The sequence below is a fragment of the Miniopterus natalensis genome, chromosome 7, assembly GCF_054644295.1.
Source record: "Miniopterus natalensis isolate mMinNat1 chromosome 7, mMinNat1.hap1, whole genome shotgun sequence".
Taxonomy (NCBI): Eukaryota; Metazoa; Chordata; class Mammalia; order Chiroptera; family Miniopteridae; genus Miniopterus; species Miniopterus natalensis.
The window spans coordinates 25,845,690-25,865,698 of NC_142087.1; the positions used below are offsets into that span (position 1 = coordinate 25,845,690).

A 20,009-nucleotide genomic window follows, 5' to 3' on the forward strand; every position below is an offset into this window, starting at 1 on the left:
GGCCGGGATGAGTCATTGTCACAGAAACCATATGGTTCATAAAGCCTCAAACATTACCCTCTGGCCCTTTCCAGAAAAAGTTTGATGACTCCTGAGCTAGAGAGAAACTGGTAGTAAGCCAATCATGAATGGCCTTTGGGGTGAAGCTAAAGGGTATTCAAACACAAATGGTTGTGATTTCAGCAGTTTCCATTCTGGGATAAGAAGATCAGGGTACATGCTGGATGGAACTGAAGGGGGGCTGTTGGAGTTGGAGGTGAAGGCCGTGAAAGGGGAAGGCAAGGGGACCAAATGAGCATTTTTTGTGGTCCTTAGAAATGCTGAGAGCAGTAACATGGGTGGCAAGGAACACCACGAGTCCAGGGCACATCATTCCCAAGAGGTCTAGGGCAGAGTATTTTCTTCCTAAGAGATCAGTGTCCATAATTCAATAGGTACAACTCCATGCACAAAGCGATTCCCTGATTAATGTGGATTCTGGTGTTTGCATCCTTGTAGCAACTTAATAAGGTATGTGCCCAGCCTCCAAATGAAAGCTGTAATCACTTTTTCATACTTTGTGAATTATGAAGTTGGATTCCCATCACAAATGCCGACAAAGTTTGTTGGCTTCAAAACCAATTAAAATGATGAATAGCTGTGAAAGGAACCAGAAGTGCATTTCATCTTTCTCCAGAACAGTTGGGGATCAGTACTTTTTTGTGTTATATTTTGCATTAGCTGGGAACAAAAACTGGTCTCATTTAAAGGTAAAACTCAAACAACTTCTTCATAAAAGAGAACTGATCCACTTGGCTTTTTTCCAGCTATAAATAAACACTGAGATATTTACAATGTGCCCTGTGCTTCCTTTCCACTTATCTCCCAAGGTGATAACTCTCTATTTCCATCATCGCCTCTTAGCAAGCTTATCCTTTAAAAAAATCACCCAAGTTGAGATTAACTGTTTGAAGCTAAAAGTGACAAGCGAGAAGATGGATGACAAGTTTTTGAGTTTAATTTACTACGGATGCAAAAATGAGTGGCAACCCAAAGCCCTGAGTTTCCCCCATCTTGCTGACATTTAATATATCTTAGGCCTTTATGCTCCTACTCAGTGCTGAGGGTGCTAGAATAAGCCAGAGGCTCAGCCTTGTCATTTTTTTTTCTTCGAGTTTTTTGTCATAAGAAAGAGCTGTAGGTGCCATGCAGTGTAAAGAGAATGAATCTGAGTCAGAAGATGTAACTTTTAGCACTCACTCAGCCACTTTTAGCTGAAAACCTTGAGCAAGTATGTGAGCTAATTGAGCCTCAGTCTTCTTGTCTGTAAAGTGGGGCTTACAATACCCAATTCTCAAAACTGCTGTGAGGCCCAACTGAAGTCAAGTGTTGAACTATATATAAAACTTATATGTGTATGTATAATAAAAATAGCAATAGACCCCTGTGCAATATACATATTATTCACATTGCTATTCTTTTGACAGAAGGAAAATACGTATTTAAGACAAAGTCCCCTGAAAGTGATAGTTGGACAGAACAGTGCCTTCGATGAGGTGACTCAGCTATCAGTGAACTCATCTTTGCTATTTTTAGGGCTGGAAAAGGGAGGCCGGTGATACTGAAGTTGTGTAATCAGTCGCACAAGGAGGGCTGTAAGCTAGCATCTCCCTCTCTCCCAGGACGTCTGGACTCGGAGGTAGTGACCTTGACCTCAGCAGCCATCCAAAGGCCAGCAGGACACTCACAGAGGAATCCGGGGTGGAGGGCCCTGAGCACCTATCTCTACAATGTTGTAGAACACCCAGTCAGGAGAGAGGGAAACACAAATTGACTTGTACCCTGTCACCTTGGCAGCACAAATTTACAGCCTGGCTGCTACATTATCTCCCAATTCTCTTTTCAGAGCCGTGTCTGGCTCCGGTCGTGCTGATTTACAGGGTGCCGACTGCTGGGCCCTGACAGCACACTCAGTCTTTGTGGAACTGCGAGAAGCAGCCTTGAATTGCCTTTTGAGCCAGCTACTCCTGGCCCTTTCAATCCGCTACCTGGGCAATTTCCCTCACAGCAGCTATCGTAAGCCCAGCTGTTGGCTGGCCCCCTTCTGTCCTGGGTCCCCAGCGTACCCCTGTGGTCACCCCGTGTGATCTCTCTCCATACCCTCTTATTGAGGTATCAAAGCTAAATTCGCCTGCTTGTCTTAAACCCGCGTGCTTTCTTTTCCTTCACCCTGATTTACCCATGGCTCTTGTGCCAGCCTTTCCTGAAAGGAAGAGCAATGGAGGGATCAAGTCTCAGCACAGCCACCGGCTGCTTTTACACAACTCGCTCAAGGTCAACTTTGTCATAGTAGGGGTGGGGTGGGGCCAGCAGTGAAGGCCCCTGGGTGAGGGGAGAAATCTAGCAGGGCTAGCACAGTGGTGAGGAGTTGACCAGCTAGTAGAATGGGCTGTGAGCTTGGATTCGCTTCGAGGAGCGTCTATGCACAAAGAGGTGAAATCTGGGCTGTGTGGCCAAGCATTGACGGAGCACAGAATTACAGTGCACATGCGGTTACCTATGTGCACCCTTATTTTTACTAAATCCAAATTCTATCTTACTATATTGTTAACTTTCATCTGTCTACATCATTTATTAGAATAGGAAACATCGTTTCTTTTCAGGGGAGAGTCAGGGTATAACTATAAGTATGCATTGAAAGATAAACATGTTTCAAAAGATGTTTTACCTCCTATTGCTGTTAAGGCAGCTTGGCATTCGGTTTGTCTATAAGTGGGTGTATTTTTAAGGTTTTGACAAAACTTTATTTTAAGCAGCAGGAGGCAAAGATAATTCATACCTTAATATTCATCAAAATGCATTTCACAGCAGGGGAGCTTTCACTCTGAGCTTTTAGCCTTCTTTCTTGCAGAATTGATTCCCCCCAATAGCCCCTACTTTCCAGAAGCACAAAGAACCCAGGAATATTGTGCATAAGAATCACACACTTTATCTTACTTTTTTTGTTTTCTTTGGGTCATCAGACCTCTCCTTCAGGTCCAAAAGAATCCATTTTGACAACTCGATTCTCAGGGCTGACCTTCTCCAGAGAAAGAACTTCAGTCTGAGAGATGCTAAGAAGTTCCTGACACTCCCAAAAGACTGCCCTTCAATCTCTACTCTTAGAGATAGAGTTTTTTGGCTTTTTCCAATGTCCATTTTCTTCTGTTAAAGCAAATAATATCAGGCAGAATGGTGTCCTGAACTCATTCGTGCTAAGATGTGAATGGCTAGCCAAATTTGATCTTCCCGTCAAAGAGTTAAGGTGGAAGGGGGAGGAGGGGAAGTGGGGGAAGATTATATTAGGGAGACTATGGGTGTGCAGAGCAAAAGTGAAGACCAAGGGAGAAACCTGTCCCTGTACCCTCCTTTTACAAACAAAAGAATCAATGTGCACACACAAATCCCCTGGAGATCCTCTTGAAATGCAGATTTAGATTCAGCCAGTCTGGGTGGGGCCTGAGATTCTGCATTTCTAACAAGATCTTGATGACATCAGTGCTACTGGCCCACTAGGCACTTTAAGCAGCAAGGGGGCCAGAATATGAGTGATTAACAAGGCGTTAGTTCTGTGATTGTTGACCTTGGGTATACATCAGAATCACCTGAAGAGGTTTTTTTTGTAAAACTACTGATGCCTAGACCCCACCCTTGACCAATTAAATCTAGGGATCCCTTAAGTATTTATATTTCTAAAAGCTCCCCAGGCAAGTCTATTGAGAAACCTGAGTTGAGAACCACTGTTAGCTGATAACCCCATTCAAAAGTCGGGTGTCAGTTCATAACTGAGGGCTAAGGGCAAGATGTCCCAGCTAAGGTCATCTTTCTCTCCAATAGTGACTTGCTGTTGCCCAATGCCCGACAAGTAGTTGGTACTCAACAATGAAAAAATAAATAAGCGACTGGCTGAATGCATGGATGGATGAAGATGTTTGAAGGTCAACAATAATGTAAAGGATTGAAGCCATGCTGTTGAAATGCCAAGTGACAGGACTGAAATTTGAGGACAGAAAGTCTACTCAAATATTCCTTCAGATCCCCTGTATAGACACTCAGTTCACCTTAAGGCTGACTCTGCTGATGCCTGGAGATGTCCAAGCCGTAAATATCGCCATTGCCTTGCTCCAGTGGTTCCCAAACACCCCCCAGTCGCAGCAGCACACCTTCACGATTTTTTATATTGGTGCTATTGTTTACCTAACATGTTTCCTTAAGTTGACTCACTTTTTTTTTTAACATAAATGAAAGTGTTTTAAAGGGAAACTATAAGTCACTATTTTAAATAGAAAAACAGCCAATATCCCTTGACATAAGTAGGAGGAACTGTCAACGTAAGAGCAATGAAAGCAACTCCAGCTGGATGTCGCTGCCTGCCAGGGCTTGCCTCTGTCAGTTAGGGAGATGGATTAGGAGGGAACAGGGAGGGTTTAAAGACATGGGATCACTTAATGGAGGCTTGTCATTGGCATAACAGGAAGGATTGGAGGAGTGTTTTGAAAGAGTCATGTTGCTGAAGGTGCCTCATGCAGGCCCCTCACGGAACACAACTCGTAGCCAATGACTTTTCAAACTGGACTCAAACCCAAAGGCCGCCAAGTTCTGCTGATGAGGCTCTGGGGAAAGGAAGTATTTCCAAAATATCAGTTTTTGAGAAATCCAGTCATCAATATTATTTGTCTCATATACAGTGTGATGTGTGTGTGTGTTGTCGTTGTTGTTTTGGGGACTTTATTTTTTTAAAGTCCTACTTCTAAGAGAAATAATATAACCAACAAGAAAAAAGGAATAGGCTGCTCCTTGCTGTTGAAAATGGGAATTTGCTTTCTCGTTGGAGGCATACTTACTGGTTTTGGCCTCAGAAGCACTATGTCTACCTCAGAAGAGAGAACTCACTAGATAAAACCGTGCTGTTAAAAAACGATGGAATATGCGAAGTAAAGATGTGCTTCCTGGCCTTTTGGTGAGGGATGTCCCAGTGTGGGGGCTAAATCATTAGCTCAGTTTATATACTTCGATTTGAACAGAATGGGTCATTGACATTTTAAAGAGTAAAGCCACTAAATTATTATTTTTTTCCTTGTATTTGTATTTGTTTTTCTCTTTTGAACAACACAAACAGTGGAGTGGGGTGTTATGATTCTAATGCAGAGAGGCAGAATTGCACAGTTAGGGGGCAGGCCTCTGGAGCCAGACTGCCTGGTCTAAATCCCTGCTCTGTGTCTCCTCATCTGTGTGACCTTCAGCAAAATAGTCAACCTCTCTGTGCCTCAGTCTCCCTGCTCATAGAATGAGAGTGCTAATAAGAGTCCTACTACACAAGGACATCATAAAGAGGAGCTAATGCATGCAAAGCATCCAACAGAGTCCCTTGTGCAAAATAAACACTTGATACACATTACTTGTTATTATTACAGCAAAAAAAAATTCACACAAAACAAAAGGTATACAATGATAACTATGTCTCCCTTCTACACCAGACCCCACCTCCCTCCCTAGAGGCAAAGCACTGTAAAAAGGCTCTTGATATCTTTCCAGAAATACTCTACACATTTTCCATCGAGTATATCCCTCTCTTCTAGGTAGATGGGAGCTCACTATGCACTTTTTTCTACGTGTCGCTTTTTTTACTTAGCAGTATTCCGGGGAAGGAGTTCATTGCAAGCCTCTTACCTCATCCATTGACGGGGCTGCAGTTTTGCATCATATGAGTGCTCCATCATTTATTGAAGTCTTTCCCCAAGGTGGACTCTTACGCTCTTCCAAGTCTCTCACTTTTGCAATCATGCCGCCATGAATACATTTAAAAGCAAATCTTTCACATATGGGTAAGTGTGTATCTTTAGGATAGGTTCTTAGAGGTGGGATCCCTGGGTTAAAGAGTTTATGTACCTTTTATTTTTATAGATATTGCCAAATTTCTCTTCAAAGAGGTTGCACCAATTCACACACTAACTACTCCTCATTCTCAGAATAGTATTTTAATACATAGGATAACTGAGGAAAGCAATTATATTGAATCAAAGTTATCAAACAAAAAATACACATTTGTGAGATGGTAATATGTATCCTTTAATGATACATTAAATAACAAAATCGAGTGGCAGGTAAAAGGGAGTAGAAAAGATATTTCAGCATATCTGCAGCAACTATAATGTGATATGAAAGTACATATTGGGGACAAGCTCACAGCTACTGCTAATAATATCATGGCTTGTGGTCTACATCCATAATTGAAGAAAATGCTAAATTTGAGTTGGCAGCTCGTGAAAATAAAGATGTAAATTCTTTTCTGAACAAATCTTGGACCCTGTCTCGGAGCCAGCTCTTTGAGATTAATTACAGTGAGTGGCAGCTTCTCCTCAATGCATCTGGTCAGCCCCCGGAATTGAGGCTTTTCGGGCAGCTATTAAAATTCATGCGTGGGAATTCGGCTCCATCTAGCCTAACACGGGTTTCAGTGGCCTTGTGAAATCGCGAGACAAGCCAGGAAGCCATGGGCAGGCAGAGCACTCTAAAGAGGCCACCCGGGGGTGCTGCCTCCACTGTGTCAGGCCCCTCTGCCTCTTCCTCCAAGACATCTGCCCTCCTACCCTACAGGGGTTTGGAGAATATTAAATAAAATAAGAGAATTTCAACTCCTTTGAAAAACTTAAAGACGCTCCATTAATTTAGGGTGCTGTGTTAACCACTAGGAATTATGACTGCCATCATCATCATCATCATCTCCTCTTATGTTTAGGGCTTAGACCCTCTCTCAGATATGCTGATGCGGGTGTCATTGAGAGCCAGAGGATAGAGCTGCTCCTCTCTGGAAAATACACAAAACCCAATAGTCCAGGAGATGGCGGGGGGGGCATGGTGACACTTGCCAGCCTGGCTGTCATGTTGCATCATTCCTCTTACTTAGCCAGCACTCCAGTGACTACAGAAGTTGCTGGAATTTCAGGAGCAAGAGGGAAGCGATAGTAGGCGGAGTCAAATCCACAATCAGAGAACACTCTGTCCCTGGAAAAGTCTGTAAATCTTAGAAGTATAGAAGAAAGATTGCAAACAATTTTCTGACTATGCAGGTTTGTTTAAAATTTTTTGAGTGCTGGAGAAATGTTAAATTTCATTAAGTTTTACAGCCAGGCTTAATATAGACATAAATCCCCTTAATGCCAGTTTCAGTCAAAAGTAAGCTGAACATTATCGTTAAACCAGTGCAAGTGGGAGAATTATTTGCGGAAAATCAAAATAGGCACAGTTGGGAACGTTCAGGCATGACCACATTAGATGCAAGTAGGTGCAATAACAAAATCCTTTAGGCCCTAATGGACTGGGCTCTTCTGCTGCTCGGTTTCTATACAGATGAGCTTTGTTCTGGGGCAGCATGGTGGTAGTTTGAGTCCACCTGGGGAAGCTCATTTCTCTTTCATTAGTCCGTGAGCCCCGTGCAATTCCAGCTAATATTGTTACACGGCTCCTAGCTGGGTTATTCGGTTAAATGCCTTCAAGGAAAGTAGCAAGCCAGAACAGAGGACGAATGCAGTGTACTTTCTTGTTCCAAGTTCCTATAGCGGTGAAATTACATTGTCAACTAATCATATGCAGTGCTGTACCCGTGATCATAAACTGCCATCGCCGGAGATCTTATTTAAGTCTGCTAGTACTTGACATTTCACCGGGGACATCTTGTCTCCCTGGTACAGTTTCTCTGAGGTCTGAGCTTATATGTGACAATAAGTAGAAAGACCAGTTTCTTGCCATGGCTCACAGACAGGCTAGTACTTCCACAGTACATTTGTGTGAAATTTTTAAAAAGTGTCGCCTATCGGTGGGTAAGTTGCAAAACAGCACCCTCCCTTCTGGGCAAACACAGTAGAAAATGTACCCCCTTCTGGGCAGACAAACGAGAGAAGGATAACGTCTCCGGATTGACCAAGTATTATTTAAAGCCCCACCACCCCAGGTACCCCTAAAACTAATATAATATTGTATATCAATGTAATTGAAAAATAATTTTTTTAATTTAAAAATAAATAGAAGAAAATAAAACTAAAGCCCCCCGCCTCTGGGCAGATGGCTTGGCAAATCCACTCAGGCCCCAGGGGCTCCCCTTGGGCGGGCACTTTATGCAAAGCACACCCTGCATGACTGCGCATGGCCGCCTGGCCACAGATGCCACTTTCCTAATTTTGTAGTGAGGCCACGAGTTTGGTCCTCGGTGCTCCAAATATACCTGTTCAGTCAGAGCGGCGGACCCCCCACCTTACATATAGGGGCCTGTTACGACAGCCTGGTGTTGACAAAATGCCGATGCAGCACCAGTTTAAGTGACAGTTGGTGAGAAGTTGTGCCTCAGACACCACATGGACCCGTATCACCTGGCCGCCTACCTCCGCATGGGAGGGCTGCTCCCTGCAGACACCTGCCTGTCTCTGCCAAGGGTGATGCTCTGACCGTGGGAACAGATAGGACACTGCAGATGGAAAGACAGAGAGTCAGAAGGTTGGTGCCCTGAGAAACAGCCTTCAGCCAGTGCTGGGCAGGGGTTGGGGAAACAATGGTGGGGCTCTCTACTGCCTCTCTGAGCCTCCAGCAGGCTGAGCCCCAGTTTCTGACCACAGGAATGCCTGATAACCCACCTTTGATTGCTGTGCACCCAGGGGAGGTAAACTTCAGACTCCTGGCAATGTAGCGAGGATAGTTTATATCATTACTTTTCAGCAGCTTGAGCCACCTAGAGAGAAGGGGACGTGGGACAGGCATGTCTCAGAGAAAAGGGGACTCTTCAGGAAGACGAGGACTTGGTGAGATGCTGTAGCGAAGGCCTCAGGCTTATCAGAGGGCAGCCTGGGAGCCCATGAGGCCTAGGATGTCATGCAAGGGTTTGCAAACACTTTCTATAGAAGATAGTAAATGTTTTAAGATTTGTGGGCTTCTGTCACAACTATTTGTCTGCTGCTGTAGTGTGAAAGCAGCCATAGGCAATCTGTGAACAAATGGACATGACTGTGTTCCGATAAAACTTTATTTACAAAAACAGGTGGTAGGCCAGATTTGGCCTGTAGGCATTTTTGGGACCCTAGCCATAAGCAATCAAAGAAAATGAGGGACACGAAAGGAGAAGTAAGGGGTGAGAGAACACCCACCCGTGGCTGGACAAGGTGCTTGCCAGCTTGGTCCTCACAGCAACCAAGTAGTTACAGTTTTGTCATCTGCACTTTACAGATGAGGAAACTACATTTTCCAGAACATAAGAAAATTGCCAAGGCCACGCCGTCTAGGTTCAAAACCAGATCTGCCTGGCTTCCATGCCTCTCTTCCTTTCTCTGCTCCAAGCTGATGCCTGCAGGTCCATTTGCCTTATGCAGCCCAGCCAGGAAAGTCCACTAGAACCAGAGCCATGAAATTCCAGAGCTGGGTCCCTGGGCTCTCAGGACCTTCTCCGACAGTGTTAAAGCAGTGGGTCCGCGCCGGCTCTCACGGTGAGACCAGCCCTGGCATCCCACATGCGCCATGTGTGGACCTGTGCCTCTGGCGGCCGCACAGATGCGCCTCAGATTTAACAAGTCAAAAGATTTTGTGAAAATAAGTAAGTCCTTTGTCCTTTCTTAGATTAGTGCGCAGGAAGGCCGTCTGAAGGAAAAGTGCACAGTGCGCACAATGGCCAAGCCTGTAATTATTCAACTTTCTTGCTAAGAGTTACTGTAGCCTTTTTCTTCTGGCTGTGCATTCAAATGAAGTTCAGAAATAACTTCCAGGGAAGCCCTGAGGTCAGCTTGGATTCAGCCCAATCTTCTCACTTTCTGCGTGATGGAGCAAAGATAATTCGATTCTTAACGATGACTGAATCATTCCAATACTGAATCACCAATGATTAAATTATGTTTGATAAACATCTAGTATTTTCTAAAGCAATAAAATAGATTAATGCATTTTAGGAAGACGTTAGAGCAAAGCTCAGGCCAAAACAAGCTCCTGCCTTAACCTAGGACAACCAGAGCATTACGTTTGCAGAGATGCCACTTCCCCCGAAATGTCAGTGTGAATGGCTATCTTAGAAAGTTCCAGAGTAATTCAAGACCAGTTTAATTTATTCCAGCACAGAAGCAATTTCATGAAAGACAACATTGTAATTCAAATCAATAAATGATTTGGTTTGAGCTATAAAACCATAAACAGAGCCTTTGCGAAATGTTGCTTACTGTTCCTTCTTGCTATAAACCATTTGATTTTCAGCCAGAAAACATACAGCCAAGTAATAACTGTTTGCCTTCCTTAATACTCAGTGTAGACTGTTATGCAAGGAATCGAGCATTAGTCATCAAGTTCAGTGTAAAGATAACAAAATACTTAGAATTCCTAAGTCATCACCCATTTCAACATTGAGAGGTGAAGATGACCCCACACAATACGTGGTCTTTCTTCTTGTAAAAGTGGTCTCAGAGTTCCCTGGATTCTCAGCTCCCAGCTCCGCTGTCAGAACCCCCTACTTCCTCTTGAGAGCCCCCACCGACCTCAGGCAAGCCATTTTCTCCAGAATCAGGAATGGGCACCAAAAAACCTCAATCCAGTCTGCAGGTGATGATTATGAGCCAGAAAGGGGAGCCAGAGTGGAAAGCATATGAAACCGGCCTGTTGCTCAGGCAGCAGACATAAAGGTGCAGAAAACCCTGACTGGATTTCTTTCTAATTGAATTTAATTTCTATCTGCCAGCCTAATTGCTCTGATGATAAAAACTTGACCTTGGTCAACTCAGGTTTTCCCCCCACCCTCCTGTCTCCAGAATTGCCCTCAAGCTTTGAAGGATGACCATAGCATTAAGGAGAGGGATCGGAGGTCCTGGTGCCCCCGTCTCTTCCTCTGTCCATCCTGGGCTCCCCTGCTGCATGCATCCCCATGCCTACTGGCGAGTCAGCTCACGCAGACCCTGTCTGAACCCTGGATCCTCATTGTCCTGACCACAGAGCTTTCTAGGCCAGCTGGTTCTCGATGTCACGTTCTCACCAATCAGCCTCCCGGAGAACATTGTGCTGTTCCCTGCTCCATACTGAGGGTCACGGGAATGCAGAGTGGGGCCACCCCAAGATCCTCAGCTGAGGCACCTTACAGAGGCCCTTTGGTCTGCAGCTTCATGTCCTTGTCCAAGGATGGATCCCAGACTCCTGTGAAGTTGGACATTCCAACATAACCCATCCCACTCCAAGAACACAGCTTGGTAGAAAGAGGTAGCACTCAGGGCCCCTCTAAGGGCCCCACGATGGCTATCCGTGATGAATTTTCTATCTGACTCACCCTAGACCAGGGAGTTTTAATCTCTATGGGGAAACAAATCAGGCTTCGCAATAGTCTTCCAAATAACCTCAGCTTTGAAACCCAAAAGAAAAAGTATTAACTTGTGTTTCTCTTGATATTCCGACCCCACTACCTCTACCTAAGAATGCTCCTCTCTCAAAAATTCAGGGAATATTAGCGGTAACCAAACATACTTAGGGAAGGCAAATAAATTACTATTTCAAAATAGTATCTCTCAAAAGAATTGAGATTCAAATATCTCAAGAAAGTCGAGGGGGGGGGGGACATGCCAAATCTGTGAGGGTTCTCAGAGACAGAGATTCTAGACTAGATGGAGAATTAAACTTTTAAAGGTGAATGAAAGTAGTTTGGAATCTGAGTGGAACGAAGCAGAACTCGAGTCTTGCCAATAATTGTGGCCAGTGGAGACAGGAAGGTATGCTCTCTAAAGGCCAGGTGTTAAAGAAAGACCTAGATTCTGGAATAAGGAATAGATGTATTCCAGACCCAAGAGAGAATGGCTGGCCCAAATATTGAATTTTATGGAGAGGGGGAAATGAGGAACTGTTTTTCAATGTATAAGTTTTCTGTTATGCAAATGAATACACTCTAGAGCGCTGCCATGTAACATGATCAACAATAAAGTATTGTACACTTTAATATTTGTGAAGAAGATAGATCTCACGTTCAATGTTCTCACCAACACACACACACACACACGCAAACACAAGGAAATTTTGGGGGGTTTTGGAAGTGTTTAGTACTTTGGTTGTGGTGATGGTATCGTGGGTATATGCATATGCCCAGACTCATCAAGATGTGTAACATAAAAGTGTGGAATTGTTCTAGTACCAATAATACTAGAATAAAGCTAAAAAATCAAGAATTGAAAAAGTGTGAACAAATTTCAGGCGACCTCTGCCCCAAGCACAACATTTAAATAAATTATTATTGTGATCATTACAACTCTTGTGATCCAACAAATAGAAACACAAATGAATGGAATTAGTCAGTTTGCTCTTAAAAACATTATGACACTATTACATTAGGTTTACAAACAAGAGTGAATCACAAACTAAAGTGTTTTACCTCATAAAGAAGCACAATTTTGAAAATGTCTCCAGACCCACAGAATCAAGAAATGCCCCAGCTGGAACAGGCATGTGACCCAGTGCTTCCTAGCCCAATGCACACTGTGGGCCAGGGAGCCATCTGGCCTCTTTATGGCAGATCTCAAAACCGAAGGAGAAAAGACTGGGATAAAGAGGGAGGCGTTTCACAGGGTTCAGCAACCCCGGGCACGCAGAGAAGGCTGTGGGAAGGGGTGGATTGGCCGCCAAACGGTGGTGGATCATCTCCCATCATAGACCAGAATAAAAGACCAACCTGCTAAAGATCTAAATAGAAAAAATTAAAACATTAAATCACTTAAAGAGAATTTAAATAAGTATGTGATTGATTTGTGTGGTGAAAGACTCACAGCGGGGGGGAAAAATGGAAGTGCTGGATTGCACGGAATTTAAACTTCTCACTGAATGTTGCAGGGTTTAAGAGTCCTCATAGTTTGCAACTGCATATTTATTCATTTACTCATTTGATCGGTGCCTGCACCCCCGCTAGGCTATAAGTTAGCGGAGGGCTGAGATATCGCTGTTGTATTCCCATGCTTGGAAGAGTCTCTGCATATATTAGACTCTTTTTTTTTTTCCCCTTCTACTAAAATTTATTTTCATTTATTCTACTTTTTTATTTTTAATTACAGATCACATACATTATTATATTGGTTTCAGGTATCCAACCCAGTGATTAGACATTACATAACTTACTTAGTGATTATCCCAGTAATCTCACACCCATCTGATACCACGCATAGTCATTAGAATATTATTGACTATATTATCTATGCTGTACATTCCATCCCCGTGACTAATCTGTAACAAATAATTTGCACTTCTTAATCCCTTCACCTTTTCAACCCACCCCCTCAACCCCCCTACCATCAGCAACTGTCAAACCTTCTCTGTACCTATGAGTCTGGTTTTGTTCCGCTTGTTCATTTATTTTATATTTTAGATACAATTGAGAAAATCTTAAAAACAGCAAAAGAAAAGCAGTTACCTACAAGGTTGCTCCCATAAGACTGTCAGCTGATTTCTCAACAGACTCTTAATGGTGTGCTTTTGAAGTGTTTCTGCTGTAGCCTTATAACAGCTCATGAGCCCCTTTCAACAGAACAGTAAACTGAGCAAATAACTGAGGTTGACGTTGGGGTTGATCTCAGGGGCTTGGGCAGGGGTTTAACCCCCATAAGCATAGAGAAGATAAACCCTGAGTCGGTCCGGAGCGGGGAGCCGGAAACCAGAGGCCCCCTCCGTCGTGACCTGAGCACTAGGACACCCTGGCCTTCAGTTCAAGGAAGCTTAGCTTCAGCCCTGGATTCCAGCTGAATCCCATTTGCCCACGAGGTGTAACTCGACTTAAAAGGGAGACAGTCCTGGGGAGCACAGTACTCAAAATTGCTATCTCTGAGGGCCTGAAATAGGGTGAGGTGAGGAAACCTCCACAAAGGGACTGAGGGGATAAAAAGCTCCGCAGGCACCTGCAGCCCTGTCCGCGGGTCACAGGGCTGGCCCAGGGCAGAGCGCGCAGGCTGCAGGCGGGGGCTGTGCCGACGCGGCGTCGGGTTTGCTCTGCCGGTGCCTCTGGCCGTATTGACCCAGGAGCCGCCTTGTGTCTTTCAGAACGCCGAAGCGAGCTACGACTTCAGTAGCAACGACCCCTATCCCTACCCTCGGTACACAGATGACTGGTTTAACAGGTAAACTGGGCCTCCGGACGGACGGGGCTTGCACTTCAGGTTGGGGGTTTCGTTCTGCTTTGTTTTGTTTTTAAGTCTTGAAAGTCACCAGCCAAAGAGCCTCAGGGCTTCGCTGAATTGTATTGTGACTCCCCCTCTTCGCAGCTACGTTCCCTAAACTCTTGGATTTTTCTAATATTTCAATGCTCCTCTAGAATTGCCGGTGGACTATTTGTTCTGTTGAGCAAGGAATTATTTGCTGCCGTAGTAAAGGTAGAAGGGAACAGGAATAGTAAGAAAGCCTGTCCCAACCCACCACAAGGTGATCTAAAACAGGCCGACTTCACTGGGTCTCTGGAAATGACTGGGGAGAACCTTTCTTGCCCCACGGGTCTGTGTCTGTCTGTTTTGAAAAGCGTGTCCGCTGTAACCTCGTGAAGGCCATGCAGCCCACTTCAGCAGAACGGTAAGTGAAGCGAAGGGCTTTGAAGTGTCCCTCGGCGTCCCCTGGAAACGAGCCAACCTCCACCCGTTTCCTTCAGCCTGCTTGGCTCCTAAACGTGTAAATGCAGCCTCTCTTTTTCCCAAGGAACAGTCTTGCCTAAATGGTTGGTTACATATAAAAAAACGGCAAGAAATAAAGATGTATGGCTCGCTCAACCAAAGAACACTATACTTTTTAAACCTAGAGCTGCCCCATTACTGATGTTCTTGGGTGGAGTTCATGAGAACATATGAACTTCGATTAATGGTGTAAAAATATATTGTGTACAGCACCTTCTTCATTTCTTTTACTTCTTGTGACAAACAGCACATAAAACAAATGTCATTCTCAGTTTAGTGTTAAGAAAATAGGTGTAGAAAGGGAAAGTGACTTCCCTGGTCAATTAGCGTACGTCAAAGCCAGCACTCAACCCCAAATTTCACAAATGTCTCTAATTCCAACCTTTATAAGCATCATTTTATTAGGAAGACAGGAACCATGATGCCCAGGGAGTGGCCAGTAGCTTAGACTCTGTCCCTCCAATTAACAAGTTGACCGGAGAATGTCTAGGATGCAAACAGGGCACACAGGTTGGGGGGCTTGGCGATTCCAGGAAATATGGGGGAAAATAAAGAAAAAAAACACAATTCAAATTTGTAACATTTTTAAAAGATCATAGCTGATGTCCAATAGCACAATTCACTTTCTATCAACTTCACCAACAGCTTTGAAATTATCATGCAGTGTCTGGAAGTGCGTTGAGGGAATAAGGGTATATAAGAACATCTGAGCACTTTTGACATAAAATGTCTCTTACCCCCATGACTTATAACCCTAGACCCTAGCATGCTCTTAGCAAATAAACCATTTTCTAACCCAGGGATGCGATGTTACTAAGTAGATGCCACTAAGTCAGGGGTGAGCTGTGATTGGAAATGACTATCTGGAACACTCTACTGAGAAGGACCATGAGGGAGTGCTCGGCTTCAGCATGATTGGTTACCAGTTGTCTACTTGACCTCAGAAAGGACCGTAGCAACATGTGTGCTGGCTATTTGCCATCTCTCTGCAGCTAGTAGGTACCAAATGAACCTTTCATGGAATGATTCAGGCACAAAAATATAACCGACAGAATGGTTTTCTCCCTTACCCCATTTTCTAAACCCAGCACAACCTTCCCCAAAGCAACTCTTCCTGTGTGACATGCTGTAAGAGTATTCTATTTTTTAAAAAAAACAAACGACGATGATTTCTATCTTAAAATTTTTAATTTGCAAATGTGTTCTCGAAAGTACAATTTTAAACTAGCTAAAATCTTCTAGCTAGAACTAATTAGTGCTTAGTGCAATAAAATTTTTCATTGTCAGTGGTAGAAATTCTCAAGTGTCCAATTGCCTGAGACACAGTCATAGTGAGTCAGACAAGCATGATCCTTGCCTCTTAGGGAGTCAATGACTCAAGACACAGTGTCCACTGTGACCAATAAATGGGACTTTTCCCAATGATCAAGTCATCTTCAAAGATCCCCATCCATCACGACTTATTGCAAAGATTAGATGGTACCACAGTTCAAAGCGTGGCCTCTCAAAACAAAACTCCTGTAAATGATGGTGGGAGGACACTGGGTCAAAATCTAAGCCCACGGCTCTGGGGGGCGGTCCATGGCCTGAAAGCTTGAGTCTGTCCTCAAGATGATTCCTGCTTGGTACAAGAATTAAACTAGATCATCTCCCCCGGGATGAAATATTTCACCTGGTGTTTTCTTCCATATAACTTAGGGTTTGGAGCAGAAGGGAGGAGAGTGACTGGGGGTACAGAGGAAATAGGGTTGGCCATGAGTTAATCATTGTTAAAGCCGGGTGATGGGTACATGAGTTCACCCTACTCTTGTATATGTTTGATATTATCCATAACAAGAAGTAAATTTTAAGAGCATAGGGCATAAAAAAGAGGCAAAAAACAGAACTGGAACTGTAGTTCAGTGCTCATTAGACTGTCAGTTTGGGCGTGCAGGCTGCTGAGGGACTTGCAGTGTTATATGAGGAGGTGACAGATGCCCAACTCACGACAGGGCTAAGTGGAACCGTAGCTTAAAAAAAAAAAAGAAAGAAAGAAAACACAAGAAAAATTAATGCCTATTAAGCAGTCACTATGCTTAAGGCAGTGTTTTAAGTGTTTTGCATGTATTAATTCAATTAACTCATTATAATTCTCTGAAACAGATATTACCATTATTATCCCCATGTTGGTAACTGAGGCACAGAAAGGTTAAGTCAGTTGTGCAATGTCACATATCTAATAAGTGGCAGAGACAGGATTTGACGCCAGTGTAATAAAGATGCTTTGGAGGGCACAGAGCACTGCAGAATCATCTCTGGCTGGGGCAGTTGGGACAGGCTTCGTTGAAGAGGTGGCATTTAGTCTCGGATTGTAATGAAGGTAATAGGTAGAGTTGGGGGGGGGTGTTCCGGAGTGAGGGTACAGTTTAGGTGAAGAAAAAGGAACCCGAGGTGCACACATGTGCACAAGGCGGCCTGGGTAACTGGGCTGGGGCTGAGAGACTGGTGCGCGGAGCAGCATTCTCAGAAGATGTCTCAGGAGAGTGAGCATGAGAGATTGGGACAGGCTGCTAGGAGAAAGAAGAGGGAGAGATTCTGTGGTTGGGTAGGGAACTGGGCCAGAAGCATAGATGAGAAACGTCCTCAAGGAATGTTGCTCCCCAAAGGCTGCGGAGCCTTGAGCCCAGCACGTGCCTTTGTCGGGGTTCACTACGGATCCAGCGTGAGTCCCTGGAGAGCTCTCCAGCCACAAAGGCACGCCGCGTCCTCTTCTGGGCCATCGTATCTGATGTCTCATCTCTGCTCAGCAGACTCGGGGCTCTTGAGAAATGCTCATTTAAGCAAGACCCTGATCCAGGGCTAGCTGATGCTCACCGGTGATGGGCTTGCTGCTGTTGCCAGTCCAGTCACACCCCGGCCACAGAGGCCGGTGAGGACTCAGGAGCAGTCGCTGCCCAGGAAAAGCAGGGTTCTCATCGCTGTGAAAAGTAGAAAAGAGAATGCACTGTAAGGGGCTCTCTCGAGCAAGCAAATAAAATGTTTCCCTTGGTTGGGAAATCAAGTTCAAGGTCAGTGTGTCTCTCCTGAGCTTCCCTGATATTCTAAACCCTCATATTGTCCCCTCTGTATTTTGTTAACTTGTTTTCCCTCAAGTGTATATTTATTTAAGAACATATTTAAAACTCCAAACCAAGAACTCTATGAAAGCAAACTTCATATATATGCAGAACTGCTTTTAGTGGATATGTATATTAGAATTTCTTGCCCTGTGCTTAATTCGATTTTATAAGATTATTCCTTTTTAAGCAGAGCAAGTGTATTCATTCTACTGTGAGTCACTTAATAATTAAACGCAGTATCTGAGCTCTGGGGATATATTTGAAACAGTTGAGAAATTTGCAAAAGGAGTATCATTTCCTCCTAGTTTCCAATCAGAGAAATACAGATGGTCAACCAAAATAATAACAGTAATAATAACCCAAATTGTAAAAAGATAGAAAATAATATACATTTAATGAGCACCAACAATGTGAAAAACTTGTATAACTGATTTGCTGTGAGGTCTCAGGATCTAGTGTTCCATTTTTTTCCTTGCTGGCATTCAACAAATATTGATTGGCTGGTCGACAGAGGGATGGCACACCTTCGCAGCTGTGCTGAGATGTCGAGTGGCCTTGACATCTGTCCAAGTTAGAGCTGCCTGCTTCTTCCAAGTTTTGCAGCCTTTGCTTTGTCAATAATCTTCCAGCATTGCTTGGTTTTAGGTCAATGTTCGATGATGCATTGCAGATCTATAATTCATTACTGTGCCACTGTCCATAAAAGTCCCTCTTGCATAACATTTCCTTGACAAGCATTCACCACTGAAATGTCATCCCTGCCATCGGCAATATTTAGGGAACATCACAGGGTGCAGCATGCTCTATCTATTAAGCCCTAAAGAGTAAGAGATTCTGGATTAGATGCAGTTCCTGGCCGCAGAAACTTACTATAAATTCAGGAAGAGAGAAGACATTTATTACTAAAGCAACCAAAATGGGTGGAAAGAGGAAGGAAAAATGGATGGCCAGGGACATTTATCTCGATGTAAGTTCACCTGATTGATAGCATTAAACCTTCAAATAATAAAGATTTTTTCTGATTAACTTTTTTTCCTTATTAAAAATCATATTTCATTTTGAAGAACTCTATGTGACAAGCCAAAGAAGAGCATGTGAGGAAAATAGCCCTCTCTGGTTGGCTATTTGCACACTGTTGGAAACGGATACTTTACCCTGGTGACACTTAATGGTTGCGAAATAGACAAACATCTTTCCCTTCTGCCTTTATAGACAATTCGGAAATCACCTCCTGGATAATAAAATTCAAACTGCTTTCGCAGGCCTAATAGAGCCTCTTCTTTCATGTGAGCTTTGAGAATACAGTAGCCCTCCTTATCCACAGGGTATACATTCCAAGACCCCCAATGGATGGATGCTGAAACCATGGATAGTACTGAACCCTATAGATACTAGGTTTTTTCCTATACATACATACCTGTGATAAAGTATAACCTCTAAATTAGGCACAGTACGGAGATTAACACCGATAACTAATAATAAGATAGGAAATTATAACTATGGTGTAAGAAAAGCCATGTGAATGTGGCATCATTAAGTAAAGCGAAGGAGACTTGAACACAAGCACTGTGGGACCTCAACAGGCGACCTGCTAACCGAGACAGCTACGCGGGACAACGGAGGGGCCACTTCAGGGCGGGATGGAGGAAGACGGCGAGAGATTGCAGACCTGCATGCGGTTTAAAACTTAGAAACTGTTTTTTCTGGAATCTTCCATTTAATATTTTCGACTGCAGGTGACCTGGGGTAACTAAAACCACGGCAAGTGAACCCACAGATAATCGGAGAACATGGTATCTCAGAAGCCGACATTTGCTCGAAGGCTGCTGTAGCAATAAACCCTCCCTGCATCCAAACCAGAGCGCGGTGAAATACAACAGGGGTTAATTTTGTTAGCTATTCTGGGTCACTGGGAAAACAACACAAAAGGGTTTTCTGATTTTATTTCTAGTCTCCTACCTGGATTAGACAAGTCTTCGTTACTTAAGGTTTCCCTTCAGCTGGAAGAAATAGACATAACACAGATTTGGGGCTTATGGAGAGAATTATGTCAATTATAAAAGAATCATCTGCATGTTGTCATAACCATTTCTACTTCGGAAACTAGTATTATGCGTGCCGCATATGGGGATTTTATGGCCCTCGGGTGGCAATAATTCTTTTCTGAAGAGAGGAAAATATAGCAGATTATGATGAACAGATGTAGTGTTGTGTTAATTACTTGGTATGAAATAAGTGATCCCTGAATCAG

The 20,009-nt window shown here is 43.7% G+C and overlaps 1 protein-coding gene across 2 annotated transcripts in view; it reads left to right on the plus strand.

Annotated features, from left to right (window-relative positions):
• Positions 1-20,009, plus strand: part of PCSK2 (proprotein convertase subtilisin/kexin type 2) — a 177,179-nt gene that overhangs the window by 120,679 nt on the left and 36,491 nt on the right. For both annotated transcript variants that reach the window (XM_016212025.2, XM_087818587.1), the window contains one exon: positions 14,041-14,117. In XM_016212025.2, the coding sequence (XP_016067511.2) occupies positions 14,041-14,117 (77 nt within the window). The remainder of the gene's footprint in view (positions 1-14,040; positions 14,118-20,009) is intronic.